Here is a 17,500-nt window from a genome sequence, read left to right on the forward strand (position 1 = left end):
TTCATTATTTGCAATATTCTAAAACAACATTCGGACGCAATAAATACTACATTAAGGCAATTCTAAAGGCTATATTTTAATTTAAAAAGTATTATAAACTTGCACTTCAGCAATATTATAGGCCCAGTTAGATGAAGAAATACTTAAACTCACCATGTTCCAGATCCTGATGATCATACCAGGGTTCTTCCTCTTTCAAATCAAACTCTCCTTCTATCATGTCTGTGAGCATCTTGAGTCAGTAAAGCAGAACACCTATAGTTCTTGTAGTTGTTATAAATTTGAGTTTTGTTTATTTTCTGTCAGTAAATGTAGCCTATATAATCTATATTATCATCTCTTTTTTTCGTCTTTAATGGTTGAATGTACTTTGAATAAGATGTAGCCTAGATATAATAGCGCATTACATGTGTCAGTCTGAGACATTGCACTGAGTAATATTGTGTCCTCGGGAGCGCGCGCAGGAGGAGGAGCTAACGTGGCGCGCGCGCGCTGAATGACTTATGCGCACAGATTGTACAGAGTAACCGAGAGTAACCCATGCACAGTCTTTGTATAGATCAGTTTTGTAGAAGATATGTGGTATGAAGTACATTTTAGCATTTAATAACCTTAATCTGATGCATATTAGTCATAAATAAAACATTATCACTTTTCTGATGCGGTTTCCCTGAAAAATTACTTTCTTGTTCACACCAGATTTTAATTTCTTATCCAGATTTCTTATAGTTTTGTGATCAGACCACATCAATGCAGAAATCTATGAAACATGACTGTTAATATTTCTATGGAATTTTTTTTTATTATTATTTATAGGCTACACTTAGATATTTATATACACAGTTTTAGCAGGTTTACTTATTTCTGTTCAAAGCTATAGGGCTGTCATCAGTCGTATAATAATTGTCTTTAGAATACAGAAAGAAAGTAAAATCATCCAGGTTTTTATATGTGTTAAAAATTATTGTGTTTTACATCTTTTTCTTTTACCATAATTTTTCACGGACTTTTTTTTTTTAAATTGTCTTTTTTTAGAGGTTCGTGTGTTCAACTGTGATGGAGCCATTCAACTCAGAAGATTTAATAAAATATATATAATTATTAATCTAGGTATCGATTTCTTTATATTTTTGAGGATCTGTTTCCATTCACATTTTCATCTTGTGTTGCACGTTTTTGTGTCCATGTAAGTCTCCTTTAACTATGTATTCAGTCATCTGTTAGTACATTTACAGTGCTTGTCAAATAACATCTCTCAGATGCAATAAAACACGTAAAGTGCAAAACGTTCATATTTTACAGTATACTTTAAATCTCGCCAGTGACACGCGCCGCCTAGCGGTGATGTCACACACGACCGCTCACGTGATTCGTCGGCTTCTTTTAAATGTAACACAATCAGGAAGTGAACTTTATTTTTTTTTTCTTCCAAAGGGACTCAGCTGATATGTGCCAAATGTGTTTGTCCTTCAGATTATACTTAACAAAGATGTGTGTGTCTAAACAGCACCACACCTTCAGGTTTGTTTGTTTGTTTGTTAGTCTGTCGAATAGCGGCTGGTCATATGTGTTTCTGGACGAGTCTCTCACATTGCCTCAGTCAGTCAGTTGTTCACTATGTGTCATCCACAGATGAGGATCCTGATCTTCATCGCTTGGCTCCTGTTTTACGTGTCTTTCCTCCTGGTGATGCGAAAGATGTGGACTGGGAAGTATATTCGCAGTCCCCTGGCTCGATCTCTGTTCATGAACATGGAGACTGAGACTGACACACCTGGACATGAAGCCCAGCAGGTGAGAAGCTCCTCAGCAGATGTTGAGATTTATCAACAAGAAATGATGCTTTCTGTACCTTCATCTGTTCACCATCTAAATACTAGTACAGTTTTGTATCAAAGTATCATGGTATTGAAACCATCACTGTTGTGGTTGTTGCATTTAGGCTGACAAAAAGTACTAAGGTATTATTATGTTTTTTGGACATTTACCATGGTATTCCTTCTGGATCACAATGTCAATACTATGGTACATGATATATCAAAATACCATGGTATTACCAATTTGAAATGATCACTACTGTGGTACTACAATGGTTTTTGATACCATGGTTTCATACATTCACAATTAGTACATATGTCCATTGGACCACCATGTAAATATGATTACATATGTTTAAAAATAGTGTGTATCAAAATACCATGGTATTACCAATGTGAAACCATCATAGTTGTGGTTGCATTTATACTAATGAAAAGTACCATGGTACTACCAATGATTTGGGCGTCATTTCATTTAATTTATATCCATAATGCATATCAAAATACCGTCCCAGCAAACAATCTTTGGTTTCTTAGAACATTCTGGGAACATTGTAATTCCCAAAACATGTATTTGTAACATTCGTTTTTGGTTAGCCAGGATAGTTTTCGTTACAGAAATATAACTTAAAGGATTAAAGGTTTGCAGAACGTTCCCCTAACCGTCCCGTAACGTTCCCAGAAAGTCTTTTCATCATATTTATTTGACATATTCTCCTCCGCCCCATATGGTATAAGCAGCATGAAAGACGGATGAATGGACGTCAATACATTTCAAACCATGTCTTATTTTAGTTATCATGACAAATAGTGATTGATTGACAGTAACATATAAGTAGGTTACATAAGTGTATATATAGATCTGGGATGCACGATATATCAGCCACCATATATATGATCATTTTTAGTGTTATCATTATCGGCCTGATAAGAAAATTATATATTAAAGCTGATCAATAATGTATTATCTCCTTCAGCTGAGACTCTTCAGATGCCACTGTTCAACATGATGGGTTTGAATTGCTTGAAATATGATCAGAATCACTTCAAAAAGGAAAATACAGTAAAGTGCAACATGTGCAGCGCAAGTCTTTCATATCGGCTACATAACATTATCATGAGAACATCATTATAATTGTGTGATTGGGACATGATGAGACTTTCATCTTTGTAATCAGGCTCTCAAAAATTATATACAAATTTGGATTTAGATTTATCGGCCAATATATCGGTTATCGGCTTTCAGAGATAAAGAATTATCGGTTATCGGTATCGGCCAAAATGTTAATATCGGTGCATCTCTAGCTTGGGACATGGATTTGATGGAGAGACTTTTGTTTTTGTAATCAGGCTCTTAAAATTTTAAATTTATCGGCCAATATATCGGTAATCAGCTCTCAAATATAAAGAATTATCGGTTATCTGTATCGGCCAATATATCGGTTATCGGCTCTCAAATATAAAGAATTATCGGTTATCTGTATCGGCCAATATATCGGTTATCGGCTCTCAAATATAAAGAATTATCGGTTATCTGTATCGGCCAATATATCAGTTATCGGCTCTCAAATATAAAGAATTATCGGTTATCTGTATCGGCCAATATATCGGTTATCGGCTCTCAAATATAAAGAATTATCGGTTATCTGTATCGGCCAATATATCGGTTATCGGCTCTCAAATATAAAGAATTATCGGTTATCTGTATCGGCCAATATATCGGTTATCGGCTCTCAAATATAAAGAATTATCGGTTATCTGTATCGGCCAATATATCGGTTATCGGCTCTCAAATATAAAGAATTATCGGTTATCTGTATCGGCCAATATATCGGTTATCGGCTCTCAAATATTAAGAATTATCGGTTATCTGTATCAGCCAAAATGTTCATATCGGTGCATCTCTAGCTTGGGACATGGATTTGATGGAGAGACTTTTGTTTTTGTAATCAGGCTCTTAAAATTTTACATTTATCGGCCAGTATATCGGTTATCGGCTCTCAAATATAAAGAATTATTGTATCGGCCAAAATTTTCATATCGGTATATTCCTAATTTTTTATTTATTTTTTTGCAAAGGAACTTAAATCTTATTTGGTGTGTGTTTCACGTGAGATGATGAACCAGCTGAAGTGTGAGTGTCGATGTCTTCGCAGTGGTACCGCTGCAGTCCCGAGCTGCTGGGAGAAAGAGTCCGCTCCGTGTTTGTTCAGAGTCGTCTGGATGAGGAGACGCTGGCGTTCCTCCAGAAGAGCGAGGAGAAGTCCAGCTGGCTTTTCACACAGCTTTACCACTCGCTCTTCTCCACCATCTTCAGCCCCATCGTTTCTCGCACCTCGATCAACGGGTAACCATCCCTGATTCTCTCCAGTGCCTGTTCTCATGAGTGCTTCGTCGTCAAGTCAAGTCACCTTCATTTATATAACGCTTTTAACTATATATATGTGACCCTGGATCACAAAACCAGTCAAAAGGGTCAATTTATTGACATTGGGTCTCATTCATGAAACATTTGTAAATATATGAGTAAATATGTGAGTGATTTGCGCGTAAAGAGACCTTCCCGAAAACTCTTCTCCTGATTCACAAATACTTCGTAAACGTCAGATGTGATAGTGAAATGTGTGTGTGTGTTAATGAATTCCAATCAGTCGTAAATGGGACGCGCGTGCACGCTCATTCTCAATTAACATAAATCCCGCCCATTAAATCCGACTGACAACTATATATGGGCATCATATTATGACACCAAACGAAGGATTTCAACATGTCTTCTCAAAAGCGAATGAAAAAGAGAAATTTCTCAGATGCAGAAATTGAAGTTTTATTATCAGAAGTTCATTCAAAACGCCACATTTTATTTTTAAGCGTACATAGTGGCGTATCAGGTCCTAAAAAAGGAAGCTTGGCAGCATATTACATATATGAATAATATCAGTTAATGGAGTTTCATCTGTTAATCGAACAGTCCCAGAAGTGAAAAGAGTCCCAGCCCTATTGAAAGCAATTAATTATTTGATTAAAGTGTTCCGTTTGCAGATGCTATTACTGGCTTTGATAATAAAAGTAAAAAGAAAAACCGTATGTAATTACTATATATAATATTTTTTCAAAATGCTGTGTAAATATGTACCCGGTTATGGTGAATTAAAATGCAGCCTTATTAATGAGCACAACGTTCGGATGTTAAAGCACTATACGTGTGGCTGGGAGCAGGTGTAGATTTCTTTCGTGCCAACTAACATTTGGAAAATACAAACATTTTAATGAATCCGAAAATTTACGCCAGAACCACTTTACACACGATTTACCCAAAAATTCGTTCTGCTCGTGTTTCATGAGTGAGACCCATTGAGATTTATAAATCATCTGAAAACTGAATAAATAAGCTTTTCCATTGATGTTTGTTAGAATTTGACAATATTTGGCCGAGATACGACTATTGTAAATCTGGAATCTGAGGGTGAAAAGAAATCGAAACATTGAGAAAATCTCCTTTAAAGTTGTGCATGTTCTCGATTGTGCAGCATTCACTCACAAAAATACATGTTTTATATATTTACGGTAGGAAATTTACTAAATATCTTCATGGAACATAATCTTTACTTTAATATCCTAATGATTTTTGGCATAAAATAGAAATCGATAATTTTGACCCATAACATGTATTGTTGGCTATTGCCACAGATACACCCGTGCGTCATGTGACTGGTTTTGTGATCCAGAGTCACATATGTTGTTTCACAGCAGCTTTACAGTGATAACAGGAGATTACAGTAACAGAGATTGTTTGGGCTTTACAGCAGCTCTAGAATAAAGTCCAGCTAAAGTTAAAGTGTTGATTGACTGTTGCAGAGATCATTAGTTTGTCCCGTTGGTCCACAGGTTTCTGGGCCGCGGCTCCATGTTTGTGTTTTCCAAGGATCAGTTCCGGCGTCTCCTCCGGATCGAGCCCGAATGGAAAGGGCATCGGATGCTGGATCTGGGAGCCGGTGATGGAGGCGTCACAGAAGTGATGGGGTCTCACTTTAACCAGGTGTTCACCACTGAGGTCTCGACGCCCATGAAGTGGCACTTACAGAGGAAGAGCTACAGGTGGGGATGCACCGATACCGATAATTCTTTATATATACAGTACTGTGCAAAAGTGTTAGGCATGTTAATATCCCCATCACACCCCCCACCCCACCCCACCAAATGGTTTTAAGTCAGTGATTTCTATCTTTTGCTGTAGTGTGTCAGTAGGAAATATCAGTTTACATTTCCAAACATTCTTTTTGCCATTAATTGTAATAATCCAGTGAGATTTGTGTATGCACAAGGAGTCTGACAACAACCGGTATGATCTGATCTCACCATCATCGAGTCCGTCTGTGAGGAGGAGATAGAGATAATATATTATTTATCGGCTTTAATACATAAGCCAAATTTTCTTATCAAACCGATAAAGATAACATTAAAAATGATCATATATCGGCCGATACCGATATGGTGGCTGATATACCGTGCATCCCTAGTTCCCGCTAAAGATGCCTCTGAATGAGGATTCGCTGCACACTGTTCATGCTCTGAGGGGAATCTGTGCTTGACTTTGAATCCTCAGCTTGCTGGGAGTGGATGAGTGGCACAGAACCGGTTTCCAGTTCGACCTGATCAGCTGCCTGAACCTGCTGGACCGCTGCGACGAGCCTCTGAAGCTCCTGAAGGACATTAAGAAGTCCCTGGTGCCAGGAACGGGACGGCTCGTCTTAGCAGCCGTTGTGCCCTTTCAGCCCTATGTGGAGACGGGTAAGATGATCGCTGAAACCAGAACTACTGATCAATTCATGAGTGTCTGCTAGTAGGTGCATTATCTACAACACGCTTACAAAGGTAAAATACTTAGAGGGAATACTTAGAATTTATATATACAATATTTCGGCATGAAAGTGAAGTTGCGCTAGTCTCTTCTCCTCTATTGTGTCGTATATCCGAGTGAAACGCTTCTGGAACAAGAACAGATGTGGGCGGGGCTTGATTGTGTCTGTGGGGAATTGATTGGATGGTTGTGGTTTGCTATTGGCTGATCTCATGTGAGTGACAGGTTGCCCCACCCACATCATCAGAGAAGAGAAGAGATGCTGCAAGAGGAACTTATTCTGATTCAAGATTATGAGGAACATTTAATGATGTGCACCGATAAATCATTTATAATAAACACTACAATATTCCGTAAAAAATAAGAATTATCCTTTTTTATTTCATGGTGACTTTAATTGTTTTTTATTTGATGAGTTTTTAGATTCATGACTTGAGAAATGTTCTTATTCTCGTAATTGAGTTTTTTTTCTTGCAATTTTCAGTTTATTTCTCAGTCTGAGTTTATTTCTCACAATTCTGACTTTTTCTCGCAAATCCGACTATCGCATTTTTGACTTATTTTCGCAATTTTGACCTGCAATTCTGAGTTTTTCTTGCAATTCTGACTTTATTTCTCATAAGTCTGACTTTATTTCTCACTCAAAATTGCGAGAAATAAAGTAGAAATGCGAGAAATAAACTCAGTATTATGATAAATAGTTAGAATTGCGAAATCTGACTTTATTTCTCGCAATTGAGTTTTTTTCTTGCAATTTTGAGTGTATATCTCACAAGTCTGTGTTTATTTCTCACAATTTTGACTTCGTTATTTTTGCAATTTTGACTTTCTCACAATTTTGACTTTTTCTTGCAATTCTGACTTTATTTCTCGCAATACTGACTTTATTTCTCTCAATTTCGACTATATCTTTCAATTCTGACTTTTTCTCGCAATTATGACTATCGCAGTTTTGACTTATTTTCGCAATTTTGACCTGCAATTCTACGTTTTTCTTGCAATTCTGACTTTTTCCTCACAATTTCTTGCAATTCTGACTTTATTTCTCATAAGTCTGACTTTATTTCTCACTCAAAATTGCGAGAAATAAACTCAATATAATGAGAAATAGTTAGAATTGCGAAATCTGACTTTATTTCTCGCAATTGAGTTTTTTTCTTGCAATTTTGAGTGTATATCTCTTAAGTCTGTTTATTTCTCACAATTTTGACTTCGTTATTTTTGCAATTTTGACTTTCTCACAATTTTGACTTTTTCTTGCAATTCTGACTTTTTCCTCACAATTTCTTGCAATTCTGACTTTATTTCTCTCAATTTCGTCTATATCTTGCAATTCTGACTTTTTCCTCACAATTCTGACTTTCTTGCAATTCTGACTTTATATCTCAATCAAAATTGCGAGAAATAAAGTCAGAAATGCGAAAAATAAACTCAATATTATGAGAAATAGTCAGAATTACGAAATCTGACTTTATTTCTCGCAATTGAGTTTTTGTCTTGCAATTTTGTGTATACATCTCACAAGTCTATGTTTATTTCTCACAATTTTGACTTCATTATTTTTGCAATTTTTACTTTATTTCTCACAATTTCTACTTTTTCTTGCAATTCTGACTTTATTTCTCGCAATTCTGACTTTATTTCCAGCAATTACGAGTTTCTCTCGCTATTCTGACTTAAACTCATAATTGCATGAAATGACCTATAAATTCTGACTATTTCTCTCAGTTCCCAGGGATGAAATGAGTAACAAATTAGTCAGAACAAAAACCTGACAGAGTCTTAAATAATCATCGTTGTCTTGACGTGTAGTGAGTAACCGCAGTGTAGTTGCTGACTCTGACCTGCTGACCCCTCATCATCTTCCAGGCGGGAGCTGGGTGCGACCCAAGGAGCACATCAGGGTGGAGGGCAAGTCGTGGGAAGATCAGGTGACCCAGCTGAACTCGGATGTGTTCCTGAAGATGGGCTTCGAGCTGGAGGCCGTCACACGCCTGCCGTACCTGTGTGAGGGAGACATGTACAGGGATTACTACATGCTGGACGACGCCGTGTTCGTGCTCAGACCTCAGGCGGACTGAAGACTCCACATCAAACCTCTGCTCGGGGCCCAAGTGAAAACCAAAGGGCTTACACACGAACAAATCTGGTTTCGACACAAATCTGGGTCAAATATGGACTGACCCAGCCGTTGGGTTACATTTTTAACCCAATGGTTGTGTTTGTCCATCTTTGACCCAAATTTCCTGCATTTTTGAGAGTGTAGTTTGTCTGTTACATCTCAGGAAAATTTTAACTTTGAGAAACACATGATATCTTCTTCCAGCTCATGGACTGTACTGTAACTGTGCTACGGGTGGAGTCGAACAACAAAAGATCATATCTAACAGAACATATTAGTTTTGTAAATATATGGAGGTATTAACTCAGAATATCATATTGTGCCTCCCCTCATGTTCTCGGTGTTTGTCTTGTTCGTATAAACTGAACTTCTCATGCAATTGTCTGAACATCTTAGGACCAATGCAAGACATTCTTTCTTAATGAATTTAACATAAGTCTGTTTTTTATGTGCACAACACAAAGTGTCTAACCATAAGTGTAGTAGTTGATAGTTGATTGCAGGGTTTGGTTTGTAAACACATTTTTTCATGGTGTAAATCAAGTGATTTCATTCTCCTGACGTTGTTTCTAAGTTTTCTCTGTAATCTACTTTTGGTCTCAGTGTGAAGCAGAATTGTCCTGTCTGCTAATTCTGCTGCATTTATGATGTTATTATGCAAAGCTAAAATAAAGCCATTTACACAGACAATTTTCTGTTTTAAAATAATATGTTATGAAAGATTGAGCCTTTTTAATTGTGTTTATTTCGATTTTCTTAAAAGTGTTAAAATGCTAAATAAGCCTGAATTTTATGTGCTTTTCCTCTAGAATAAATGTAGAGATAGAACAGCTGAATAAAAAGCAGAGGGGAATATCAACCCATTCATCCTCTTGACATTTGAACATTATAAATATAGAATATTTTTTTTAAAATCTGTATTTTTTACTGATCATTTTATATGAATTGCGTTATATTTGTAGGTATTTCTGCATTAAAGTTTCAGCGATGACATGGTTTAGGTGTGTTGGATTCTGAACTCCACAGATCCTCATGAACAGGATCCAGTAGCTTCACACCCTTCCCAGGACACAACTCCACAGAAATATAGAAGCGAGAGGAAGGGAAGATCATGATTCTGCTGGAGTCACGTGTCACTTGTTCCTTTTCTCCGTGGGTGAGGATGGACCAATCACAGTCGCCTAGGATTAATGGCTAAATGTTTTACCTTTTGTAGGACATATGCTGATTTATACTTAAGTGTCACATTTAAATACTTGAAATCTGACTTTATATCTCGCAATTATGACTTTATATCTCGCAATTCTGACTTTATTTCTCACAATTCAGACTTTATTTCTCACAATTCTGACTTTATTTCTCACAATTCAGACTTTATTTCTCACAATTCAGACTTTATTTCTTGCAATTCTGACTTTATTTCTTGCAATTCTGACTTTATTTCTTGCAATTCTTACGCTATTGACTGTATTTCTCACAATTCTGACTTTATTTCTCTCAATTCTGACTTTATTTCTCTCAATTCTGACTTTATTTCTCACAATTCAGACTTTATTTCTCACAATTCAGACTTTATTTCTTGCAATTCTGACTTTATTTCTTGCAATTCTTACGCTATTGACTGTATTTCTCACAATTCTGACTATTTCTCTCAATTCTGACTTTATTTCTCTCAATTCTGACTTTATTTCTTTCAATTCTGACTTTATTTCTCACAATTCAGACTTTATTTCTCACAATTCTGACTTTATTTCTCTCAATTCTGACTTTATTTCTTTCAATTCTGACTTTATTTCTCACAATTCAGACTTTATTTCTCACAATTCTGACTTTATTTCTCTCAATTCTGACTTTATTTCTTTCAATTCTGACTTTATTTCTCACAATTCAGACTTTATTTCTCACAATTCTGACTTTATTTCTCACAATTCTGACTTTATTTCTCTCAATTCTGACTTTATTTCTCTCAATTCTGACTTTATTTCTCTCAAATCTGACTTTATTTCTCTCAATTCTGACTTTATTTCTCACAATTCTGACTTTATTTCTCACAATTCTGACTTTATTTCTCTCAATTCTGACTTTATTTCTTGCAATTCTTACGCTATTGACTTTATTTCTCACAATTCTGACTTTATTTCTCTCAATTCTGACTTTATTTCTCTCAATTCACTTTATTTCTTGCAATTCTGACTTTATTTCTCTCAATTTTGACTTTATTTCTCTCAATTCTGGCTTTATTTCTCTCAATTCTGACTTTATTTCTCTCAATTCTGACTTTATTTCTCTCAATTCTGACTTTATTTCTCACAATTCTGACTTTATTTCTCTCAATTCTGACTTTATTTCTCTCAATTCTGACTTTATTTCTCACAATTTTGACTTTATTTCTCTCAATTCTGGCTTTATTTCTCTCAATTCTGACTTTATTTCTCTCAATTCTGACTTTATTTCTCTCAATTCTGACTTTATTTCTCACAATTCTGACTTTATTTCTCACAATTCTGACTTTATTTCTCACAATTCTGACTTTATTTCTCTCAATTCTGACTTTATTTCTTGCAATTCTTACGCTATTGACTTTATTTCTCACAATTCTGACTTTATTTCTCTCAATTCTGACTTTATTTCTCTCAATTCACTTTATTTCTTGCAATTCTGACTTTATTTCTCTCAATTTTGACTTTATTTCTCTCAATTCTGACTTTATTTCTCTCAATTCTGACTTTATTTCTCTCAATTCACTTTATATCACACAATTCTGACTTTATTTCTCTCAATTCTGACTTTATTTCTCTCAATTCTGACTTTATTTCTCACAATTCAGACTTTATTTCTCTCAATTCTGACTTTATTTCTCTCAATTCACTTTATATCACACAATTCTGACTTTATTTCTTACAATTCAGACTTTATTTCTCACAATTCTGACTTTATTTCTCACAATTCAGACTTTATTTCTCACAATTCAGACTTTATTTCTTGCAATTCTGACTTTATTTCTTGCAATTCTTACGCTATTGACTGTATTTCTCACAATTCTGACTTTATTTCTCTCAATTCTGACTTTATTTCTCTCAATTCTGACTTTATTTCTTTCAATTCTGACTTTATTTCTCACAATTCAGACTTTATTTCTCACAATTCTGACTTTATTTCTCTCAATTCTGACTTTATTTCTCTCAATTCTGACTTTATTTCTCTCAATTCTGACTTTATTTCTTTCAATTCTGACTTTATTTCTCACAATTCAGACTTTATTTCTCACAATTCAGACTTTATTTCTCACAATTCAGACTTTATTTCTCACAATTCAGACTTTATTTCTCTCAATTCTGACTTTATTTCTCTCAATTCTGACTTTATTTCTCTCAATTCTGACTTTATTTCTCTCAATTCTGACTTTATTTCTCTCAATTCAGACTTTATTTCTCTCAATTTTGACTTTATTTCTCTCAATTCTGACTATTTCTCACAATTCAGACTTTATTTCTCTCAATTCTGACTTTATTTCTCTCAATTCACTTTATATCACACAATTCTGACTTTATTTCTTACAATTCAGACTTTATTTCTCACAATTCTGACTTTATTTCTCACAATTCAGACTTTATTTCTCACAATTCTGACTTTATTTCTTGCAATTCTGACTTTATTTCTTGCAATTCTTACGCTATTGACTGTATTTCTCACAATTCTGACTTTATTTCTCTCAATTCTGACTTTATTTCTCTCAATTCTGACTTTATTTCTCACAATTCAGACTTTATTTCTCACAATTCAGACTTTATTTCTTGCAATTCTGACTTTATTTCTTGCAATTCTTACGCTATTGACTGTATTTCTCACAATTCTGACTATTTCTCTCAATTCTGACTTTATTTCTCTCAATTCTGACTTTATTTCTTTCAATTCTGACTTTATTTCTCACAATTCAGACTTTATTTCTCACAATTCTGACTTTATTTCTCTCAATTCTGACTTTATTTCTTTCAATTCTGACTTTATTTCTCACAATTCAGACTTTATTTCTCACAATTCTGACTTTATTTCTCTCAATTCTGACTTTATTTCTTTCAATTCTGACTTTATTTCTCACAATTCAGACTTTATTTCTCACAATTCTGACTTTATTTCTCACAATTCTGACTTTATTTCTCTCAATTCTGACTTTATTTCTCTCAATTCTGACTTTATTTCTCTCAAATCTGACTTTATTTCTCTCAATTCTGACTTTATTTCTCACAATTCTGACTTTATTTCTCACAATTCTGACTTTATTTCTCTCAATTCTGACTTTATTTCTTGCAATTCTTACGCTATTGACTTTATTTCTCACAATTCTGACTTTATTTCTCTCAATTCTGACTTTATTTCTCTCAATTCACTTTATTTCTTGCAATTCTGACTTTATTTCTCTCAATTTTGACTTTATTTCTCTCAATTCTGGCTTTATTTCTCTCAATTCTGACTTTATTTCTCTCAATTCTGACTTTATTTCTCTCAATTCTGACTTTATTTCTCACAATTCTGACTTTATTTCTCTCAATTCTGACTTTATTTCTCTCAATTCTGACTTTATTTCTCACAATTTTGACTTTATTTCTCTCAATTCTGGCTTTATTTCTCTCAATTCTGACTTTATTTCTCTCAATTCTGACTTTATTTCTCTCAATTCTGACTTTATTTCTCACAATTCTGACTTTATTTCTCACAATTCTGACTTTATTTCTCACAATTCTGACTTTATTTCTCTCAATTCTGACTTTATTTCTTGCAATTCTTACGCTATTGACTTTATTTCTCACAATTCTGACTTTATTTCTCTCAATTCTGACTTTATTTCTCTCAATTCACTTTATTTCTTGCAATTCTGACTTTATTTCTCTCAATTTTGACTTTATTTCTCTCAATTCTGACTTTATTTCTCTCAATTCTGACTTTATTTCTCTCAATTCACTTTATATCACACAATTCTGACTTTATTTCTCTCAATTCTGACTTTATTTCTCTCAATTCTGACTTTATTTCTCACAATTCAGACTTTATTTCTCTCAATTCTGACTTTATTTCTCTCAATTCACTTTATATCACACAATTCTGACTTTATTTCTTACAATTCAGACTTTATTTCTCACAATTCTGACTTTATTTCTCACAATTCAGACTTTATTTCTCACAATTCAGACTTTATTTCTTGCAATTCTGACTTTATTTCTTGCAATTCTTACGCTATTGACTGTATTTCTCACAATTCTGACTTTATTTCTCTCAATTCTGACTTTATTTCTCTCAATTCTGACTTTATTTCTTTCAATTCTGACTTTATTTCTCACAATTCAGACTTTATTTCTCACAATTCTGACTTTATTTCTCTCAATTCTGACTTTATTTCTCTCAATTCTGACTTTATTTCTCTCAATTCTGACTTTATTTCTTTCAATTCTGACTTTATTTCTCACAATTCAGACTTTATTTCTCACAATTCAGACTTTATTTCTCACAATTCAGACTTTATTTCTCACAATTCAGACTTTATTTCTCTCAATTCTGACTTTATTTCTCTCAATTCTGACTTTATTTCTCTCAATTCTGACTTTATTTCTCTCAATTCTGACTTTATTTCTCTCAATTCAGACTTTATTTCTCTCAATTTTGACTTTATTTCTCTCAATTCTGACTATTTCTCACAATTCAGACTTTATTTCTCTCAATTCTGACTTTATTTCTCTCAATTCACTTTATATCACACAATTCTGACTTTATTTCTTACAATTCAGACTTTATTTCTCACAATTCTGACTTTATTTCTCACAATTCAGACTTTATTTCTCACAATTCAGACTTTATTTCTTGCAATTCTGACTTTATTTCTTGCAATTCTTACGCTATTGACTGTATTTCTCACAATTCTGACTTTATTTCTCTCAATTCTGACTTTATTTCTCTCAATTCTGACTTTATTTCTTTCAATTCTGACTTTATTTCTCACAATTCAGACTTTATTTCTCACAATTCTGACTTTATTTCTCTCAATTCTGACTTTATTTCTCTCAATTCTGACTTTATTTCTCACAATTCTGACTTTATTTCTCTCAATTCTGACTTTATTTCTCTCAATTCTGACTTTATTTCTCTCAATTCTGACTTTATTTCTCTCAATTCACTTTATTTCTTGCAATTCTGACTTTATTTCTCTCAATTTTGACTTTATTTCTCTCAATTCTGGCTTTATTTCTCTCAATTCTGACTTTATTTCTCTCAATTCTGACTTTATTTCTCACAATTCTGACTTTATTTCTCACAATTCTGACTATTTCTCACAATTCTGACTTTATTTCTCACAATTCTGACTTTATTTCTCACAATTCTGACTTTATTTCTCACAATTCTGACTTTATTTCTCTCAATTCTGACTTTATTTCTTGCAATTCTTACGCTATTGACATTATTTCTCACAATTCTGACTTTATTTCTCTCAATTCTGACTTTATTTCTCTCAATTCACTTTATTTCTTGCAATTCTGACTTTATTTCTCTCAATTTTGACTATTTCTCTCAATTCTGACTTTATTTCTCTCAATTCACTTTATTTCTTGCAATTCTGACTTTATTTCTCTCAATTCTGACTTTATTTCTCTCAATTCTGACTTTATTTCTCACAATTCTGACTTTATTTCTCACAATTCAGACTTTATTTCTCTCAATTCTGACTTTATTTCTTTCAATCCAGACTTTATTTCTCACAATTCACTTTATATCTCACAATTCTGACTTTATTTCTTACAATTCAGACTTTATTTCTCTCAATTCAGACTTTATTTCTCACAATTCAGACTTTATTTCTTTCAATCCAGACTTTATTTCTCACAATTCAGACTTTATTTCTCACAATTCAGACTTTATTTCTCACAATTCAGACTTTATTTCTCTCAATTCTGACTTTATTTCTTTCAATCCAGACTTTATTTCTCACAATTCACTTTATATCTCACAATTCTGACTTTATTTCTTACAATTCAGACTTTATTTCTCACAATTCAGACTTTATTTCTCACAATTCAGACTTTATTTCTCACAATTCAGACTTTATTTCTTTCAATCCAGACTTTATTTCTCACAATTCAGACTTTATTTCTCTCAATTCAGACTTTATTTCTCACAATTCAGACTTTATTTCTTTCAATCCAGACTTTATTTCTCACAATTCAGACTTTATTTCTCTCAATTCAGACTTTATTTCTCTCAATTCAGACTTTATTTCTTGACATTCAGACTTTATTTCTCGCAACTCTGTTTTTTTTTCTGCAAATTCTGCCTTAATTTCTCTCAGTTCTTCCTGGATTTCTCTCAGTTCTACAGGCGCCAGTGAGTCGGTGTTTTGGGCCTCCTCGCGCCCCCTACAGGAATCACACGCATGCGCAATCAACACATTTATTTCCCAGCGATATTTTCCTTCCAACGCGGATCTCCAGCATCATCCCGCGTCTCAGCCAACCCGCAGTCAGGCTCTCAGTGTCGGCCACGTCCCCGGGCCACGTCGCGCTGCTCTCGCCATCTTTCAGTCGCGAAAACCGTGTTTATATCGCCGTTAGCGGGAATTACAGCAGCACTTTAAAGCGTCGCACAGCCCGTTCCCGTCACACATCTCAGCGGCCCACAGAAACATGAACATCTTCAGACTGACGGGGGATCTGTCCCATTTAGCAGCCATCATCATCCTCCTAACGAAGATCTGGAAAACCAGGTCGTGTGCAGGTGAGAAATGATGCAGTCGTTGTGTTTCTGCGAGTGTGTTTCAGTGTATTCACACCAGCTGAGTGTGTGTCCGGCTGACCAGCCTCTGTGATGCAGCGGGTCCGCTCATTAACTCATGCACTAGGCCTCGGATATGAGGGAATTATGGCATTTCTGGCATGTGTTGGTGTTTAATGACAGTAGTGTGTGTGTGTTTTCATCACTCAAAAGTTAGATCCAGCGCTACAGTTTGGCTTTAGACTGAGTTGCATGACATATAAAGCAAAAGCATTAGCGCTTTAAACAAACTGAATGTTCTAAACTTTGGAGTTTTGCACTGTATGTTATCAGCCTCTAGATAACGTCCATTCATTCATTCTGATGGCATGCTCTGACCCGTGACGTGGCAGCAGGATGTCATTAGAATATTATTAATTAGACATAAGCAGTGACTGTAATGCTGTGCTGGAGCTGTACATGTGTGTTTGCTTTAGTGTGTGTTTATGACTGTGAGTGTGCTGTAAATGAGACTGGACTGTGTTGATGTGCATCTTGTTGTTGTTTGTGTTTCAGGGATATCTGGGAAGAGTCAGATTCTGTTTGCTCTGGTGTTCACCACTCGCTACCTGGACCTGCTCACGGCCTTCATCTCCCTCTACAACTCCTTCATGAAGGTGAATCTCAGCATCCCTCCTCTTAAACATGCACAAGTCTTCTTATTCTCGCAGTATATTATTGAGGTTCAGTATATGTAGGCGCTGCTGAAGAGAAAGCTTGTGGAAAGATGAACAGAGGAAATCTGTTAAAAGACAAGCAGGGTGTGTTGACTCTGATATGGATTTGCGTTTACTCCACACAAAATTGATTATGCAATTATTGTCAGATTTTTATTGCTGATGTCACTGAAAAATAATCTTGTCAAATGGTTTTGGACATTACAGAATATCTGCCAGTAAAAAGACTCCT

The 17,500-nt window shown here is 34.7% G+C and overlaps 3 protein-coding genes across 6 annotated transcripts in view; 2 read left to right on the forward strand and 1 right to left on the reverse strand.

Annotated features, from left to right (window-relative positions):
* Nucleotides 1–232, reverse strand: part of cdr2b (cerebellar degeneration-related protein 2b) — a gene marked incomplete at both ends in the record, with an annotated part of 7,191 nt that extends 6,959 nt beyond the window's left edge. Inside the window, one exon of the mRNA XM_081391979.1 lies at nucleotides 154–232. Coding sequence (XP_081248105.1) covers nucleotides 154–232 — 79 coding nt within the window. The remainder of the gene's footprint in view (nucleotides 1–153) is intronic.
* A 1,131-nt stretch (nucleotides 233–1,363) lies between these two features.
* On the forward strand, nucleotides 1,364–9,498 carry mettl9 (methyltransferase 9, His-X-His N1-histidine; the record flags this gene model as incomplete). 4 transcript variants are annotated; one of them, XM_081392237.1, is made up of 6 exons in its annotated part: nucleotides 1,364–1,521; nucleotides 1,633–1,794; nucleotides 3,974–4,164; nucleotides 5,703–5,912; nucleotides 6,421–6,605; nucleotides 8,545–9,498. In XM_081392237.1, the coding sequence occupies 5 exons, from the start codon at nucleotides 1,633–1,635 to the stop codon at nucleotides 8,754–8,756; spliced, it is 960 nt and encodes a 319-aa protein (XP_081248363.1). In that variant the 3' UTR covers nucleotides 8,757–9,498. The 4 variants fall into 4 exon arrangements, with proteins under 4 accessions (XP_081248363.1, XP_081248365.1, XP_081248364.1 ...); XM_081392239.1 differs by having other exon boundaries at nucleotides 1,373–1,521; nucleotides 6,421–6,689; XM_081392238.1 differs by lacking the exon at nucleotides 1,364–1,521 and having other exon boundaries at nucleotides 1,618–1,794; nucleotides 6,421–6,689.
* Nucleotides 9,499–16,149: 6,651 nt separating this feature from the next.
* The window catches only part of kdelr2b (KDEL endoplasmic reticulum protein retention receptor 2b), a 7,671-nt gene continuing 6,320 nt past the window's right edge, over nucleotides 16,150–17,500 (forward strand). The window contains exons 1-2 of the mRNA XM_081393568.1: nucleotides 16,150–16,555; nucleotides 17,108–17,208. Coding sequence (XP_081249694.1) covers nucleotides 16,465–16,555; nucleotides 17,108–17,208 — 192 coding nt within the window. The 5' untranslated portion in view covers nucleotides 16,150–16,464. The remainder of the gene's footprint in view (nucleotides 16,556–17,107; nucleotides 17,209–17,500) is intronic.

This window comes from Scardinius erythrophthalmus, assembly GCF_964197995.2.
Source record: "Scardinius erythrophthalmus genome assembly, chromosome: 18".
Classification (NCBI taxonomy): Eukaryota; Metazoa; Chordata; class Actinopteri; order Cypriniformes; family Leuciscidae; genus Scardinius; species Scardinius erythrophthalmus.